Genomic DNA, 18915 nt, shown 5'->3' on the forward strand with positions numbered 1-18915 from the left:
CAATCCCCTTTGAAACACCTTTTTTTTTGGCAAAATGACTCTGTTTAAAATTTCTAAATTGGAGAGATATAGCTACATGTTCTTATTAGCTCTATTCAAGACTAAGTTTGGAGCCTGTTAACTCAAGAGAAAATTGAGAACTCAGAGGTTGTAGTGTAAATCATATAAATTCTTGAAAGTGATGGAAGAAAAAGTTGATGGGAAATTGTTCAAGGAATTGGACTACTTAACATGGAGAAACAAAGACTGAGAAGTCAAGAAGGTAAAAAAAACACTCTTTGTGCCAAAGAAGAAATATTATATGGATGATGGTGATGAGCTGGGTCTCTCTAAAGATGGCAGATTAATTCATAAAGAACTTAGAGGGAGTTCCATCTTGGCTCAGTGGAAAACGAATCCGACTTGTATCCATGAGGATTCAGGTTCAATCCCTGGCCTCGCTCAGTGGGTTGGGCATCCGATGTTGCCATGAGCTGTGGTGTAGGTTGCAGACATGGCTCGGGTCCCATGTTGCTGTGGCTGTGGCGTAGGCCGGCAACTGTAGCTCTGATTCAACCCCTAGCCTGGGAACTTCCCTATGTCGCTAGTGCGGCCCCAAAAAACAAACAAACAAAAAGAACTAAGGTAAGAGGAAAAGAAAGGAAAGATCTTTTGACTATAAAACGTATTAAGAAGGATTAAGGATTATAAATCATACTAAGGATGATATATCTCTTCGCCCCCCGGGATTTGAAAGAAGATATTGAATAGAGTGCTAACAGGGAATTAAAATGAGTTATTAGGTCATGTTGGTATTTCCTCCCAATTCTTTTTTTTGGGGGTGGCAGTCAACATTTTTTGAGTTCTCATTGGGGGACACAGTGTTGTGGGAGCAATGTACAAGTCCTTCCCACGTATAAAAGGGGGCTGTGATATATTCAGGGTTGGGGATCTTATGTGGAGGGACCTTTATTTTCTATGTTCATGATGTTTTGTGGGATAGGGAGTGAGTAGGATGATAAAGTGGCCAATTCTGTGTCTGTTCATCTTTCTTTCTTGCCAGGTTGTGTGCTAGCTTTCTCCCTGGAAGCTCAGAGGCTGTTTGCAAATATCTTGCCTCTGTTCTCATTTGTAATCCAAACCTCACTGAGCTGGACCTGAGTGAAAATCCCCTGGGCGACACAGGGGTGAAGCATCTCTGTGAGGGTCTCAGACATTCCAACTGTAAAGTGGAGAAACTAGAGTAAGTTTTTAGAACTAACTGGCATCATCTCATGCCTATTGAACTTATTAAATGCCTGCTATATGCCAGGAGTTATGCTTGCTGCCTGCCAAAAGTTATTTCACATAATTCACTCCCTGCAATAACTATATAGGGTGGGTTTTCTTTTTCTTTTTTTTCTTTTTTGGTCTTTTTTAGGGCTGCACCCATGGCTTATGGAGGTTCCCAGGCTAGGGGTCGAATTGGAGCTGTAGCCGCTGACCTATGCCGCAGCCACAGCAACACCAGATCCGAGCTGCATGTGCAACGTACACCACAGCTCATGGCAACACTGAATCCTTAACCCGCTGAGCGAGGCCAGGGATCGAACCTTCATCCTCATGGATGCTAGTCAGATTCATTTCCACTGAGCCACGACAGGAACTCCAAGGTGGGTTTTCTTATCCCCACTGTACAGGTGAGGAAACTTTGAGGATGGTAAGGGGGAAGTGACATCACTAAAAACTGGTATAGTCAAGAAGTGACTCCATAGTCAGTCTCCATATCCTGTGCTCTTTCCAGTATGCTACCATCCTTCGTGTTTGCAGGAATGATGCTAATTAAATATTAACTCTGTAAAGAATGCCTACTGTGTACACAACACTGGGCTAAATGTGAATGGAGTTTCTAGATGGACTACAAGTGACAGGGCTGCCCTTAAGGACACACAGTTGGAGAGCAACACAGTTCAGTGTGTAATCAAATGTCTAAGACTGTAGAATCACTTAAATGCCAGATGAGCCCAGGGAAAGAGAAGAGGTCACTATGGACTGGAGACCTCAGAGGAGACTCTGTGTAGGTGGTGGACCAGGAACTGGAAGTTGAAGAATGGCCAGGACTTAGCTAAATGGGGAGGCTGGGAGAACATTCCAGGAAGCTAAATGACAGCAGTGGCTGATTCTCCTTCTTTGTCTCTGGGTAGCTTGAGCACATGTTCCCTGACAGATGCTAGCTGTGTGGAGCTCTCTTCTTTCTTGCAAGTGAGTCAGACTTTAAAAGAGCTGTTTGTGTTTGCCAATGCCCTTGGGGACACAGGAGTACAGCATCTCTGTGAAGGTCTGCACCATCCGAGTGGTACAATCCAGAATCTTGTGTAAGTGGCTGCTTGTCTTTGTCCTTTTCATGGGCCTTGGCATTTGAAGTTCAGTAGAACTCCCTGCTGCTATGGTTAACAGCCACCTTGGTGTCCCCATCCCTCCAGGCTATCGGAATGTTCCCTCTCTGCAGCTTGTTGTGAGTCCCTGGCCCAAGTCCTGAGCTCCACCCGGAGCCTGACAAGGCTGCTTCTAATTAATAACAAAATTGAAGATTTGGGACTGAAATTGCTGTGTGAAGGATTAAAACAGCCTGACTGTCAGTTAAAGGATTTGTCGTAAGTATCATGGACAGTAGCCACAGGCAGAATTTTTTGATGTTTTAGCAACTCCCAAAATTAAATGATTATTTTTTGGCCTGGTGATACAGTCTCCAAGGAAACAATAAATGAAGGTCCAAAAAATTTAGGGGGAATAAATCATCCCCTCTTCACAATCTCTGCTTGGCCCTGGCCCAAGGGATTTTTTTTTTTTATGTGACACTTTGATTCTCTAACAGGTAAACCCAAAATGTAAAGTGACCCAGTGCAGATGAAATGATACCAGCCTTCTCTACCTTATTTTCTGGCAGACTGTGGACCTGTCACCTGACTGGAGAGTGTTGTCAGGATTTGTGCGATGCACTGTATACCAATGAACACCTGAGAGTCCTTGACCTCAGTGACAATGCCTTAGGGGATGAGGGCATGCAGGTGCTGTGCGAAGGGCTGAAACACCCCTCCTGCAAGCTGCAGACCTTGTGGTAAGTGCATAGGGACTCTGTCCATTGGGCTCTTGTTCCAGTCTATATATGAAGAGGAGGGTCATTACAGAACTTGGGGTAAAACCAATTTCTTTCTCGAATACCCAATCTCCCATAGGCTAGCAGAATGTCATCTCACAGATGCGTGCTGTGGAGCCCTCGCTTCTGTCCTCAAGAGAAATGAGAACCTAACGTTGCTAGACTTAAGTGGAAATGACCTCAAGGATTTTGGAGTTCAAATGCTCTGTGATGCACTGATTGATCCCAAATGTAGACTACAGACGTTCTAGTAAGTTATTGGGTGGAGGGTGTGAGGGAGGGAGAGGGTCAGGACAGGCATGTTGGATTTGAACATAGCCGTTGCAGTGAGAAAAGAAGAAAAACTGAGGGCAGGCCATGCCTAGGCAAAATAATCAAAGTAAGTGAAAGTTCCAGTAGGCCTTTTCCTTGGGTGCAAGGGCAGGGAGAGAGGTAAGAGAACAGGCAGTACTGGATCTCGCTGCTAAGAAACACAACATGGTGGAGGAAAAAGAGTGCCAGATCCAGGTTCTGCTAGGTCTGTCTTAAATACAGGGTCTAGCATCTAGTAGCTATATGGCCATGCTTACTTAACATCTCTGAACTTTGGTATCCTTGTCTATAAAATGGAGCTAACAGGAGTAGTACCTGATTGCCTGGTGTTAGCATGGGGATTGTATGAAGTGAGGTGTTAATTATGAATATACAGCGCTGGGCACATAGGAAGTACTCCATAAATGGAAATACCCTTGGCACATAGGAAGTACTCCGTAAGGGTGTTAGACCCTTTCCCTTTCTTCTTCTAACAACTGCTAGAGGGCTTTATGTTTACATTTTGAGAGTCTTCAGGACTCAGGGGGATGACGCTGTTATAGAATTACAATTACAGAAAGTGGAGGTCTTCACCCTTTCCCGTCAATATCCATCTGCCAACTCAGCAGGCTGGCCTAACACACAAAGTAATTCTTAATTAGGTTATAGCTATGCTCTGTTGGCAGCCAACCAGTGGCCAAATGGCCATTTATTTCTGGCATTCAGAATTGGAACACATAATGGAAAATGAAGGCCGAGTGCAAAAATTCCACATTCCAAAGCCAATTTGATGGATTGAAGCGTAAATGAAAATAGCATAAAGGCCTGATTACAAGTCTGGCTGAAACAGAAGCTGGTTCTCTACTAGCACAGTGAAGTCTGTTAGTTTCAAAGGCTTGAGAGTGTGGTGATTACTGCCCAGGAAGAGGGAATTATTCACAACATAATAAGTCTGAGGGGTTTAGGGACCTCTATGGTGTCTTTCTAAGAAAAAGGTGACTGGAGCCTGTATTGTCAACAGGTTGAAATGAACTGAATGATCAATCCTAATGTTTCTTTAAATATAGAGTAATTTACTGTGGTAGCACTCCCTAGTGTGTATGCTTCAGCAAAGGTCCTAAATAATATCATGGAAAAATTATTTTGTGATGGCATGCCATCATTTGTTTTTTTAGTGTAAATTGTGATACTGTTTCCTATTTCTCTTGCCTTTTGTCTTTTAACCAATGTCCTTCCATCATGCTTTCAGGCCAACCTTCAAATCTTTATAACTCGTCAATCTATGAGTTGGTAACAGTGTGCAGTAATAGCTCAGAATACAAAACAAAGGACACACACACAGAATAGACACCATTCACTGACCTCAAATAAATTTTAAACATTAGAGTGTGTATAACACAGACAACACTGGAGTTTCCGTTGTGGCTCAGTGGTAATGAACCCGACTAGTATCCATGAGGATGGGGGTTCAATCCCTGGCCCCACTCAGTGGATTAAAGGATCCAGCTATAGTGTAGGTTGCAGATGTGGCTCATATCTGTTGTTGCTGTGGCTGTGGTGTAAGCCAGCAGCTGCAGCTCTAATTTGGCCCCTAGCCTGGAAACTTCCATATGCTGCAGGTATGGCCTAAAAAAGACAAAAAAAAAAAAAAAAAAAAGAAAGACAGACAACGCTGTAATCAATAGAAATATGTACTTACCCAGGTAAGATGAGAGGAAACTGTGGATCATTTAATGTGGTGATGAGCTAGAGAGGGGATAAATCCAGGAGAACCTCCTAAAAGGGGAGTTTTGTTTGGAAAGGGAAAGGCTGAAGGAGGAAGGTTGTTTTCTAAGAGCTGCTTGAGTGTGAGGTCTGAATCTTATTCCTCATTGAATTTTCCCCTATAAACTTTCTGGCTCAGTGCTTTGCATGTAGTAAATACATATGGTAAATCAGTTAGTAATTTAGAGCATCTGGGGGCAAGGCGAGGAGACAGTTAATGATGTGTTCAATGAAGACTAGGTGTCTAGACAGTCATAAGATTGAGGGGAAAAGGTTGTGGCCTTAGAGTGACAATGCTCACCTTTGCTCATTCCATAAGCACTTTCTGAATACCTACTATGTGCTAGGCAGATGTACCAGGTCCTGGGAGATAAGAATGAATGACATCAGACACGATCCGTATTCTTCAGGGACCAGTAGGCCTAGTGGTAGAACAGGCACATTAAACTGATGAATGCAATGGGGTAATCACAAGGTCTTAAGGGAACCATGGCAGAAGACAACTCACTCAGCCCAAGAGGCTCACGGGAAGATTCTTGGGGGAAGGACCGTCTGAGTTGAGTCTCAGGACTGTAGCTGTGGAAATAGGGGTAAGGGTGGAGAAGGCTGGTCCATGCTCGGGACATAGCATGAACAAAGGTAGACAGGCAGTAAAGAGCATGTTTTTTTGGTACTAGATGGGGATATAGGTGGGAAATCTCCAAGAAGTTTTCTATTGTTGGAGCATAAAGTGCAAAGCAAGAGTGTGTCAGAAAATGAGCTTGAGGGGGTTGGCAAGGCCTCATATGCCATGTGTAATTAGTAAGCTCTGTTTGTAGAAACCTGGGAGCACATTTAGCCACCACTCTTTTCTTTCTCATACCTGGGTAATAGTACATTTGGGGACCTTTGCTCACCTTCCCAAAACTAGTCCCAAGATGGAGCATTTTGCTTCCAAAGCTGGTTGGAGAACTAGTCCACTGTTGTTGCTGTTTCTCACTGCCACATGGGCCTCATCTTGACAGCTGATCGTACCCTTTCCCATAGAAGCTTAGTGCCTGAACAGTGATGCCCTGACTGGTCCTGATCCCATCCAGTCCTGCATGCAGTTTCATTATACTTGTGCGTATCTTAGTGCACAAAAAATATGCAGTCGTTCTTTTCTAAAGTGCCATATGTGTCAGGGTCGCTGGGTCTAGAAGAGCTCCTTGAATCAGCCACAGGTATATTATGTGTGAAACCAATCCTTGCTCACAAAGATGTAGGCCCCTGAGTTGAGTCAGGGACCCCACTTAAGCCTTCCTCTTTCTTGAAGATAATTGTATTTTTGGTGCCTTGGTGCTTTTCCCAGGCACTAGGCCTTGGATAAAGCCCCCTGACACTTTCCAAATTCTAAATTTAGAAAGAAGGGATTGTGAATAACTGGTTTCTCAATGCCGAGAAGACCTCCAGGCTTCCTAAGCATATTGGCCTACCTCTTCCCCAGCAATGAGTTCTGCATGGCAGGAGATAAACAGCTTTTGCTAAGTCATTCAAAAAAAATTCCATAGGTCTTGTTATTCTTCCATGGTATTAAATGTTTACTTACTGTACAGGGCTACTCATTTCACTTTGCTAGATAAAGATTAGCTTCTAGCCATTAAAAACTAAAAACTGTACCTCACTACACACTTGAGTTGGTACCTTCTTTTGCAGTCAGTAGGTTTTAATCAGGGACACACATGTGGAATTTGAAGTGCCTGTAGGACACTGGGAAGTTTCCTAGTAGGTAGATGGTTGGACATAGGAGTGTTCTCCAGAGGTGATAGCTGAAGCCATGGCAGTGGATGAGATCCTCTAGGGAGAGTGAAAAGAGAAGAACCTCTGAGGAACTTCTCTGGGGAATTAGTCGTGAGCAATAACAACTTTTAAGAGGTGGGTATGGGAAGGATAACCCATGGAGAAAACCAGGGGAGAAAAGGGTCTTGGAAGCTACGGAAAAAGTGAGTTTCAAGGAAAAATTGTATGAAATGCAGCAGAGAGTTCCAAAATGATGAGTACTGAAATGCATCCTTTGGGTTTAGTAATTAGGAGGCCACAGATGAACTTATTAAGGGCCGTTGAGTGGTGTGATGGGGCTGGAAACCAGATTGCAGCGACTTGAGATGAGAGATAGGGAAGTGTAGAAGGAATGGAGATTCGTTTTTCAAGGTGTTTGTGAAAAAGAGAAGAAATGCGGGTGTCGTAGATGGGTGGTGGTGTTTTTTCTTTTTTGTCTTATTTTAGGACAGGCAACTTTACAAACTGAGAGAATGGAGTCCATAGAGAGGGAGAGATTATAGGTACAGGAGTGGGAACTAACTCCAAGGGAAGGAGTTAAGGCTGAGGGAGGAGGAAGATACCCAAGTGGAGAGAGTAACTGAGTCGTGCTGTGGAGCAGGTATGAATGAGAGTCTTATCCTTGAGAACAGGAAAGGTACTGAAGACATCTGTTGGCTTGACTTGACACAAGATTCTTTTCATTTTCATAGCATTGACACGGATCATTTACATGAAGAAACATTCAGAAAAATAGAAGCTTTAAAAATGAGCAAGCCTGGAATCACCTGGTAGTTTCCAAGGAGAACCCCTGAATCAGCTGCATATAGACCTCCTCTGTCTGGCACCATCTCTAACAGTTGTGCAGTATTCTTGTTCCAAACCTGTTAATCTTTGCTGAGGATGCTAGTGGCAAACAAGCAGTGATTGCTATTTCTTACATAGAACTATCCGCTAAATAGGATGTAAGAGGTGGAAGCACCTTAGTTGAAATGTCTTCAGCAATAATACCTTACATTCATATATTGTGTTACAATGTTTACTATGTTTTCACCCAAACCTTTCAAGGTGGAAAGATGAGGCTCAGAGAGGTTGCGACAAGCTCCAAGTCACACAGCTCATTACTGGGAGAGTTGGGACTGACATCCAACCAGGTTTCCCAGTACTCAGACCAGGCAGGGAAACAATTTAAAAAACATATGTGAACGAGTCCACCTAAAGAAACAAAATACTTGAAATCATTAAAGGACACGAGGATGTACAAACACACATGTTATCTCTTATGGTGCTGATTTTAAGTAAAACTGTAATTCACAAAATAGAGAGCAGTGAGTTGGATTAATAGGGAAAGGCTTCAAAGAGGTGAGACTTGATGGGGTTGGCAGGAAGATACACTGGCCAGTGGCTGTAAGACTGCAGGCAGAAGGGCTATGTTTGTGAACAGCTCACCAAAAGTGCCTAGGGAGAGAACTATTTGCATTGGAGTTTCTTGAGCTGCCACGATATCCATATCCTAGGCTCCTGACGGTGCTTTCCAGTGTCCAGGCTCAACTCCCTTTCTGAACTGTTAATACCTCCCCTATATGTGTGTTCTTGTTCGTGGACTTTTATGACTCACTCCTCATCCCTGACAGTGTATTACATAGCCTAGCATGGATCCTCCATGACCCCATGTTTCTTTCTCTGCCTGGCTTCCACAAAACACCAGATGAGATGGTGGAGAAAGAGAATGCTAGGCAAAGAAAATAGCCCAGAGCCTGTGAAATAGGAGCGATTGTGCCGTGGGACCTGCAGAAAAGAAGGCTGATCCGATTAAAGTGTAGAGCTTTACTACTTACTAGTTGTGTGTCCCTGTATAAGTTACTTGGATTCTTGGAGCCTCCATTTTCTCATCTATAAAATGGAGGTAAATTGATTTTACCTTTTCAGGGCTATTGTTCTCAACATGGTGCCTACCCCACAGTAGGTACTGATTAGTGGTAGCTGTTTTATATGAGTATGTACCTATAATATAACTCAGCTGTGTAGTCTTTGAGTTCCCAGAGTTTCTTGCTGTGTGGTCAGTGTGACCTGTGCATTTGAACTAAATGTGTGTGCCAGAGGCGATGAATCTAGTGGGGGAAGAGACGCACAGTGGGAAGCTATTGCAGGTGAGAGGTCCAGCTGCTCCATGTCCTCATCCATCATCGGATATTGTTCCCTGCTGCCCTGGGAGATTGTAACTCTCAGTTAGGAGACCAGGTCTGACCTGAGAAGAATGGTCAAGGTAGCAGTTTGTTTCCCATTTTCTCAAGTTGTTCTTTCCCTTTGGTTATTTAACACTTATTTATTGAGGATTTATTGTGTGCCAGGTTTTGTGTTAAGTTTTGGCTTTACAGAGATGAATATGCCTTTTCCTGTGCGCTTTGCTACCATGTTCTCTGATTGCCTTGGTGTCTCTGTCAGTCTGGTGAACATCTGCCAAAACTCAGTCACATTAGGAACTCGAAAGATATAATGTTAAATGAAAAACTGCAGAACTCTGTGTGTGCGTGTCCTGTGTGTGTACAAAAGGATAAATGTGCGTGTGTATTTATGTGTCCAGAATGTGTAAGGAAGGATTTATACAAGAAATTGCTAACAGGAGTTACCGCTGACAAGAGGAAGCAGGCAAGCAGGGGTATTGGGAGAACAGGAAAGGAACTTTTCATTTTCATCTATAGCCCTCTATTCTACTTGATGTTTTTAACATGTGCATGTATTACTTTTATAATTAATAAATTTTGTTGTTAAAAATTAAACTCATTCATACTGAGGAGTTATTTTCCTTTTAAAACATGACAATTTAGAAGAAAATACAGGGGAAGCATTTCTAAACAGGTTGTAAAAACCCAAGGGAAAAGATTTGACAACATCAAAATTAAAAATCTCTCATGGGAGTTCCTGTCGTGGCGCAGTGGTTAACGAATCCGACTAGGAACCATGAGGTTGCGGGTTCGGTCCCTGCCCTTGCTCAGTGGGTTAACGATCCAGCGTTGCCGTGAGCTGTGGTGGAGGTCGCAGACACGGCTTGGACCCTGCGTTGCTGTGGCTGTGGCGTAGGCTGGCGGCTACAGCTCCGATTGGACCCTTAGCCTGGGACCCTCCATATGCTGTGGGAGCGGCCCAAAGAAATAGCAAAAAGACAAAAAAATAAAAGTAAATAAAAATAAATTAAAATCTCTCATGAAGTTCTCCTGTGGCACGGTGGGTTAAGGATCTGGCATTGTCATTGCAGTGGCTTGGGTTGCCGCTGTGCACGGATTTGATACCTGGCCTGGGAACTTCCACGTGCTCCAGATGTGGCCAAACAGAAACTCTGTATTAAAAAATCATCTTAAATAAAATTAAGAGACTACTGATAAAATTAAAAGACTATTGATAAACCAGAGGAATATATTTGGCACTTGTATAAAGACAAGACTAATGTCTGTGTCTATATGTATAGTAACAAATGTCCAAATAACAAATTGGTGTGAAAAACACGGAGGACTTCTACTCACAGCAGTGATGAAGTAACAGTAGATTTACCTTCTCACATTAACAATTCAAAAAAGGGACAAAATATGGGAAACAGTTTCCAGACATTGGATAACAGGCAGAGTTGGGACAGATTAAAAAATAAGATGGTAGTTTTAAACAGAACCATATTAGTAGTCATATTAAAGTTAATGGTCTCAGAGCAACCCAATTCAAAGGCTGAGATTAGAAGAATGGAAAAAAAATTTTTTAACGACTCAACCTATGCTACCTATAGATAACCCACTTTAAATATAAAAACACAAATAAGTTAAACATAAAAGATAGGGAAAAGGTACACCGTGTTAACATTAATTTTTAAAAAGCTAGAGTGCCTGTATCATTATCCAAGAACATAGATTGCAAAGCAAAGACTATTAACAGAGATAAAGAAGGCCGTTTCATCATGATAAAGTGGGAGTTCCTGTTGTGGTGCAGCAGAAACGAATCTGACTGGTATCCATGAGGACTCGGGTTTGATCCCTGGCCTCACTCAGTGGATCAGGGATCTGGTGTTGCTGTGGTGAGCTGTGGTGTAGGTCAGCTGTGGCTCAGATCCCATGTTGCTGTGATTGTGGTGTAGGCCGGCAGCTACAGCTCTGATCAGACCCTAGCCTGGGAACTTCCATATGCCACGAGTGTGGCCCTAAAAAGCAAAATAATAATAATAATAATAATAATAATAATAATGTGGTTAATTCATCTTGAGGACATAACAGTCCTAAATATATATGCATCTTAATAACAAATTCAAAATGCAAGAAGCAAAAACTGAACAAGGAGAAATAGACAAATCCACAATTTTGGTCAGATACTTCAACATAATTCTCAATAATGGATAGACCAAAAAGACAGAGGATAAAAATATAGAAAATCTGCATAACACCAATAATATATTTGACCTAATTGATATCTATGTAACACTTAACCCAACAACAGCATAAAACATTCTTTACAAGTCTTCATTGAACACTTAGCCGGGATAGACCATACCTAGATCATATAATAAGTCTCAATAAAGAAAGTTAAAGGATTCAAGTCATACAAAGTGTGTTCTCTGACCACAATGGAGTTAAATTAAAAAGTCAGTAAAAGGATATATGGAAAAGCCTCCAAATATTTGGAAAAATAATCACATCCTTCTAAATAATACATGGCTGAAGAGTAAGTCTTAGGCAAATTAGGAAGTTAAAAAGAATTAAAATAAAAACATGATCCATACAAATTTGTGGGATATAGCTAACACAGTACTTAGATGGAAATCTATATTCTAACTGCTATTTTAGGAAAGAAAGTTTTTAGATTAGTGACCACAAGAAATTAGGAAAGGAGATCAAACTTAAAGTAAACAGAAAAAGGAAATAAAGATAAGAGCATAATACACTCATACTGTATAATTCCATTTTATAAAATTCTAGGAAATGGAAAGTATTCTAGTGTCAGCAGATTAGTGGTTACCTAGTGACAGTGGTGAAGAGGAAGGGATGAATTATAAAGGTGCACGAGAAAACTTGTGTGTGTGATGGATATGCTCACCTTGTTTGTATGATGATTTCAGTCAAAGCTCATCAAATTGTCTTTTTCTTTTTGTCTTTTGAGGGCCACATGCGGAGGTTCCCAGTCTAGGGGTCTAATCAGAGCTGTAGCCGCCGGCCTACGCCATAGCCACAGCAACACAGGATCTGAGCCAAGTCTGCAACCTACGTCACAGCTCATGGCAACACCGGATCCTTAACCCACTGAGCAAGGCCAGGGATCGAACCCACAACCTCATGGTTCCTAGTCGGATTCGTTTCCTCTGCGCCATGATGGGAACTCCAAATTGTACTCTTAAAATATATCCATCTTGTTGTATGTGAATTATACCTCAGTAGAGCTGTAAACACATATACGCATACAACGACACACAAACATGTCTGGAAGAGTCATTTAAGAGCATCGTTTGTCTAAGCTCCTTATGCCACAGATAAGGAACCTAGGATCCAAACAAGTCAAGGAAGTCAAGGTCACACAGCCTATTCATGATAAGACTAGAATTAGAATTTAAGTGTCCTTATTCCTGGTTTTGCTCATCTTAGTACATATACTAAAGGCGGAACTCAGATCAAAGGAATATGTTGCAAATAGTTGGTTTTCAGTCTTGCATGGCATACCAGTACATGATGCAAAGGGGCAGGTTCTTTCAGTGATGTGCTGGAACTGGCTCATACTGACTGGTGAAAAGTTGATGGTTACATTTTTAGGAATTTTGCAAGTCAGTTGTTAAGGCCATTATTTAAAAATTCATATGATACAAACTTGTAATTAAATAAGTTTTATTAAAGGTAATAAATATTCTAAACTCATAACTTCCTAATTATTTTTATCACATTTTACTATCATCTGTGGTCTTTTTTTTTTCTTTTTTGGCCATCCTGAGGCATATGTAACTCCTGGGCCAGGAATCAGGCCTAAGCCGTGGCTGCAGCAATGCCAGATCCTTAACCCACTGTGCCAGGCAAGGGATCTAACCTATGTCTCAGCACTCCCTAGACACTGCCAATCCATCCGGTTGTGCCACAGTGGGAACTTCTCATCTGTTCTCTTGAGGTTATTCACATATTTGTATTTGTGTAGTGGAAATGCTAAATAATGATGTTCTACCCTGCCTTTCTTTGGTAGCTTGACGTTGGCCATAGTGGGAGTGTTTACAAACAGAAATTGGGAAATGCTATCTAAGGACCTCCCTCTGCCCCTCCCTCTCCTCCTCTCCCTCCCCCTCCTCCCTTTCTTCCTCCTCCTCCTCCTCTCCCTCCCTCTCCTCCTCCCTCTCCTCCTTCCTCTCCCCCTCCCTCTCCCCCTCCCTCTCCTCTCTCTCCTCCTCCCTCTCTTCCTCCTTCCTCCCTCTCCTCCTCCCCCTCCCGCTCCTCCTCCCCCTGGTCAAAAATCTACCAGCACGTTTCTGCCTTACAGTGTCACTTGCCCTGCCATTCAATGCTGTCCTGGAAGGCAACCATCAGTACCTAAGGTCATGAAGGGCAGTCAATAAATGTTTGAGGGCAACTAACCATCCCAGTTTGTCCAGGACTCTCTTGATTCCTGAACATTCCAGGAGACTCTTCAGTCTTGAGCAAGCCATGATAGTTAATCACCCTGGTGTTTATACATTTTTTTAAAAAAGGCACCAAGTGAATAAATTAACCGAAAGCTCTCTCTGTTCTTGGGAAAATTGCCCAACTATATCTCTTTCTGGGAGATAACTAGTGGCACATTTGTGCATAAAGCTCCACATATTACATAATCTTAGTAGTAGCCAGAGGAAAGATGGGACCTTACATGTGGTGGGTGTTCAGAAATGTCCTGGGTAGCAGATGACCTGAGAGAGGCAGGCCTGTAATGGAGGCTCAAGGATGACAGAAAGCTGGAGTCTGGTCTACCAGCTTGTGGCAAACGTAGGTGGCACCTGGACTCTGAATTTGACTCTGGCTCTGCAAACAGGGCTTGGGGAAACCTAAAAGAGGAAGAATAAAAAAAGGTAGCGCAGAAGCTCCCGATCTGGCACAACTGGGTTGGCAGCATCTTGGGAGCACTGGAAAGAGAGTTCAATCCCTGGCCTGGCACAGTGGGTTAACGATCTGGCATTGCCACAGCTTCTTCTTAGGTCGAGACTGAGGCTCGGATCTGATCCCTGACCCAGGAGCTCCCTATGCTGTGGGGCAGGCAAAAGTGGGAAAAAAAAAAAGGTAGCACCAATGAGAGTGACAGTGAGCGTGAATGCTAAAGAGGGTGGCTGCAACTTCGAGGCATTTATTGTGGTTGTTGGCATTTTGACAGCATCAAAGGAGCTTATTAGGAAGGATCTGCCATTCCACTTTGTTTTCTTCTGCTTAAGACTCTGCTCTGGGAGTTCTTGTTGTGGCGCAGTGGAAACGAACCTGACTAGTATCCATGAGGATGTGGGTTCGATCCCTGGCTTCACTCAGTGGGTTAAGGATCCAACGTTGCCATGAGCTGTGGTGCACATCTCAGACGTGGCTCAGATCTGGCATTGCTATGGCTGTGGCTGGCAGCTGCGGCTCTGATTCAACCCCTAGCCTGTGAACCTCCATATGCCAAGGGTGTGGCCCTAAAAAGCAAAAAAAAAAAAAAAAAAAAAGACTCAATTTCACCAAGGGCCAAGTGAGCAGTTGCCTGTGCAGCATGGAAGTTTTCTTTGCCCAAAGACCCTCCCCCTTTCCTCCCTCTCCTCCCGACCCAGACCTGCAATTTTTACAAGTCAGTCTCTCTCATGAGTTAAGGGGCTCAAAGGCACTGTACGGGGAGGAAACAAGAAACTATTCACAGCCTGTTAACATCTCATCTCAGGTTAGTGAATTAGTTCCTGATTGGTTTCTAAAAGTCTAGGACATAGAGAACAAGTGAGCTTTGGCTGTGATGAGATGAGAAGAGGGGAAGGTTCTAGAGCACTGGCAGACCACGTGGAAGCCTGTGTGGGCACGTCAGTAAAAGCCTAAATTGGAGAGGGAGGTAATATAACCTGGGCATGGAAGGGGGCCCCACAAACAAGTGTCACCCACCTCTTAGTTTTATTTATGGTTGGTTCAGTTTCTCTTGCTCACTTAGCTCCTTCTTGCTTTTCCAATCCAGGAAATCTTCCTTGAAAAAAAAGTTCCATCCCTCCTCCAAAAAAAAAAAAAAAGAAAAAGTTCCATTCCCTGGGGTATAGGTATCACACTCTCTCACACCAAGCCACTTCTAATCCCCATCAGAATGATGGGGAGACGGTGGAGGGGAGGCATGGCCTCTCTTCTGAAGGAAACAGATCATCATAATAGTAGTAGTAGCAGGAATGATTACTGTTCAAGCACTCAATTGTGACAGGCATTGGGCTTTGCTATATTTTCTCATTTAATCCTCTGATGTAGCTATTTCTTTTCTTTATGTTCTTTATGAGATGCAGAGTGGTCAAGTAATTTGCCAAAGGTCATGTAGGTAACTGGCAGAGCCAAAATTTGGACCTATCTCACCCCAGGACCTGTGCTCTTAACACCCACACAAGTATTCATATTAGACTCGGGCTGGGGTTGGAGGAAGGAGGAGGTAGACATAAAGGAAGGATTTTTCAATCAACAAATGTATATGCACTTCTAACTATGTGCTGGGCCTATGGGGTATAAAACCTTGAGTAGGCACAGGCTTTGCCCTTAACGAGATTACAGTTGAACAGAGGGGCGATGTGGATTGTTCTAATTGCCCTGCTAGGAAGTGGTGTTGGATCAGGACCGTAACATAGTAACGATAACAGCGGCCAGTTATCGAGAGCATCCTATGTGTCAGATGCTACACATTCATATGTATGAATATGTATGCAAAATAGATATATATTCTATGTATATTTAATCATTGTGACAACTTTGGGATGATTACTGAATTTTACAGATGAGGAAACAAGGCTAGTAGAAGCTTCATTAACTTCTGTGGCTCAGAACAGTGTCTTAATCGGACTCTTCAGAGGTAGAAAAAACTGGATTGAACATCTACTTATGGCTTTTTTTGGTCTTTTTTTTTTTTTTTTTTTTTTTTTTTTGCCTTTTCTAGGGCCGCTCCCGTGGCATATGGAGCTTCCCAAGCAGCCTACGCCAGAGCCACAGCAATGTGGGATCCGAGCCACGTCTGCAACCTACACCACAGCTCATGGCAACGCCGGATCGTTAACCCACCAAGCAAGGCCAGGGATGGAACCCGCAACCTCATGGTTCCTAGTCGGATTCGTTAACCACTGCACCACGACAGGAACTCCACTTATGGCTTTTTTTTGAGAGAACTAAAGGTATCTGCACTCACCTCAGAGCCTACAAACCAGAGCCACGAGCTGCTTTAAGATCATGTGTACCTCATCCAGCACTTGGTCTGAAGCATCTTGACACTGTACTTTCTTTGCATTTGGAACCTTGAGAACAGTGAAGACCTCTAGAGTCCCATCATTGGCCACCACCACAAATAGATAAAATGGTACATTTTTTGTTCTGCGTAATTTACCACAATAAAAAACATTTATTATATAAAACAACTTTTTTTTTTTTGGATGGGGTACGCACACATGGCACATGGAGGTTCCCAGGCTAGGATTCGAATTGGAGCTGTAGCCGCTGGCCTACGCCACAGCCACAGCAATGCCAGATCTGAGTCGAGTCTGTGACCTATACCACAACTCATGGCAACTCTGGATCCTTAACCCACTGAGCAAGGCCAGGGATCGAACCTGTGTCCTCGTGGATACTAGTCAGATTCGTTTCCACTGAGCCACAATGGGAACTGCAAAACATCAACTTTTATACAAGGTTTAATATATATTGCAGGTTTACAGAAAGTCACTTTTCCTTTAAAAAAAAAGTTCAAAAGCTAAATATTACGGAATTCATTATTATTTTTTCCTTTTCTTTCTTTTTTTGTTTTGGCTGCCCTGAGGCATATGGAGTTCCTGGGCCAGGGATCAGATCTGAACCATAGTTTCGACCTAAGCCAGATCCTTAACCCACTGTTCTAGATCAGGAATGGAACCTGTGTCCTAGTGCTCCCAAGTTGTTGCCGATCCCTTTGTGCCACAGCAGGAACTCCTATTATGGACTTCATAATCAGGGCAACAGAGATTTTTTTTTTTTTCCCCAAGGGACCAGCTCTGTCACCACCTTGGCAGTTTTGGAGAGCAGGCTTGCTGCAGTCACATATCTCACATTCTCATACAGGCATACCTCATTTTATTGTGCTTCACAGATACTAGGTTTTGTTGTTGTTGTTGTTGTTGTTGTTTTTACAAATTGAAAATTTGTGGCAGCCCTGTGTTGAACAGGTCTATTGATGCCATTTTGCACTTGCTCACTTTGTAGCTCTGTGCCACATTTTGGTAATTCTCACAATATTTCATACTTTTAAAATAACATTATATTTGTTATGGTGATCTGCGATCTTTGATGTTACTCTTGTAATTTGGGGGGAGTGTGTGTTGTGAACTACACTCATGGAAGACAGAAAACTTAACCAGTAAATGTTGGGTGTTTTCTGACAGCCCCACTGACAAGCTGTTTCACACCTCTCTTCCCCTCCTTGACACAACAATATTGAAAGTAGGCCAACCCTATAATGGCCTCTAAGTATCCAAGTGAAAGGAAGAGTCACTTGTCTTTCACTTTAAATCAAAACTAGAAACAATTATGCTTAGTGAGGAAGACATGTCGAAAGCTGATATGGGCTGAAAGCTAGGCCTTTTGCACCAAACGCAAATACAAAGGCAGGGTTCTTGAAGGGAATAAGAAGCTACTCCGGTGAACACACGAATGGTAAGAAAGTGAAGCAGTTTTATTGCTGGTGTGGAGAAAGTTTTTGTGGTCTGGACAGAAGCTCAAACTAGCCACATTTCCTTAAGCAAAGCGTCATCTAGAGCAAGGTCCCAACTTTCCTCAAGGTTGTGAAGGCTGCAGAAGAAAAGTTTGAAGCTAGTAGAGGTTGGTCCATGAGGTCTAAGGAAAGAAGCCATCTCCATAACATCAAAGGGCAAGGTCTTCACAGGAGGTGCTGACAGAGAAGCTGCAGCAAGTTATCCTGATCCAGCTAAGGTAATTAATGAAGGTGGCTACACTAAACAATCGATTTTCAATGTAGATAAAACAATCTTCTATTGGAAGAGGATGACATCTAGGATTTATATAGCTAGAGAGGAGAAGTCAATACCTGGCTTCAAAGCTTCAAAGGACAGGCTGATGCTTGTTAGGGACAGTAGGTGACTTTAAGCTGAAGTTGATGCTCATTTTAGGATTCCAAAAATCCTAGAGTCCTTAGCGATTATGTTATGTTATGTTATTTATTTATTTATTTATTCATTGTCTTCTTAGGGCCACACCTGTGGTATATGGAGGTTCCCAGGTCCGATCGGAGCTGTAGCCGCCAGCCTACACCACCGCCACAGCAATGCAGGATCCCAGCCATGTCTGTGACCTACACCACAGCTGATGGCAATGCTAGATCCTTAACCCACTGAGCGAGGCCAGGGCTTGAACTCACGTCTTCATGGATGCTAGTCGGGTTCATTAACCGCTGAGCCACGACAGGAATTCCCCTTAGCGATTATTTTAAATCTACTCTGCCTATGCTCTAAAAATGGAATAACAAAGCCTGGATGATAGCACATCTGTTTACAACATGGTTTGCTGAATTTTTTAAGCCCACTGTCAGGACCTACTGCTCAGAAAAAAAAGATTCCCTTCAAAATATTGCTACTGATCATGCACCTGGTCACCCAAGAGCTCCAATGGAGCTGTCCAATAAGATTAATGTTGTTTTCCTCACAGCTAACACAATATTCATTCTTTAGGTCAGGGATCAAGGAGTAATTTTGACTTTCAAGTCTCATTACTTAAGAAATACATTCCACAAGGCTATAGCTGCCACAGATGGTA

General features: G+C 42.8%; 1 protein-coding gene across 14 annotated transcripts in view; it reads left to right on the plus strand.

Moving 5' to 3' along the window:
* NLRP12L (NACHT, LRR and PYD domains-containing protein 3) overlaps nt 1-18915 on the plus strand; it is a 63195-nt gene that overhangs the window by 34243 nt on the left and 10037 nt on the right. For 9 of the 14 annotated variants that reach the window (XM_013990992.2, XM_013990988.2, XM_013990989.2 and 6 more), the window contains 6 exons: nt 1043-1222; nt 2163-2333; nt 2442-2612; nt 2906-3076; nt 3195-3365; nt 7660-8783. In XM_013990992.2, the coding sequence (XP_013846446.1) occupies nt 1043-1222; nt 2163-2333; nt 2442-2612; nt 2906-3076; nt 3195-3365; nt 7660-7741 (946 nt within the window). In that variant the 3' untranslated portion in view covers nt 7742-8783. Of the gene's footprint in view, nt 1-1042; nt 1223-2162; nt 2334-2441; nt 2613-2905; nt 3077-3194; nt 3366-7659; nt 9727-18915 lie in introns of those variants that run through there. The other 5 variants (XM_013990994.2, XM_021079747.1, XM_021079746.1 and 2 more) reach the window with 3 other exon arrangements.

This window comes from Sus scrofa, chromosome X, assembly GCF_000003025.6.
Source record: "Sus scrofa isolate TJ Tabasco breed Duroc chromosome X, Sscrofa11.1, whole genome shotgun sequence".
Taxonomy (NCBI): domain Eukaryota; kingdom Metazoa; phylum Chordata; class Mammalia; order Artiodactyla; family Suidae; genus Sus; species Sus scrofa.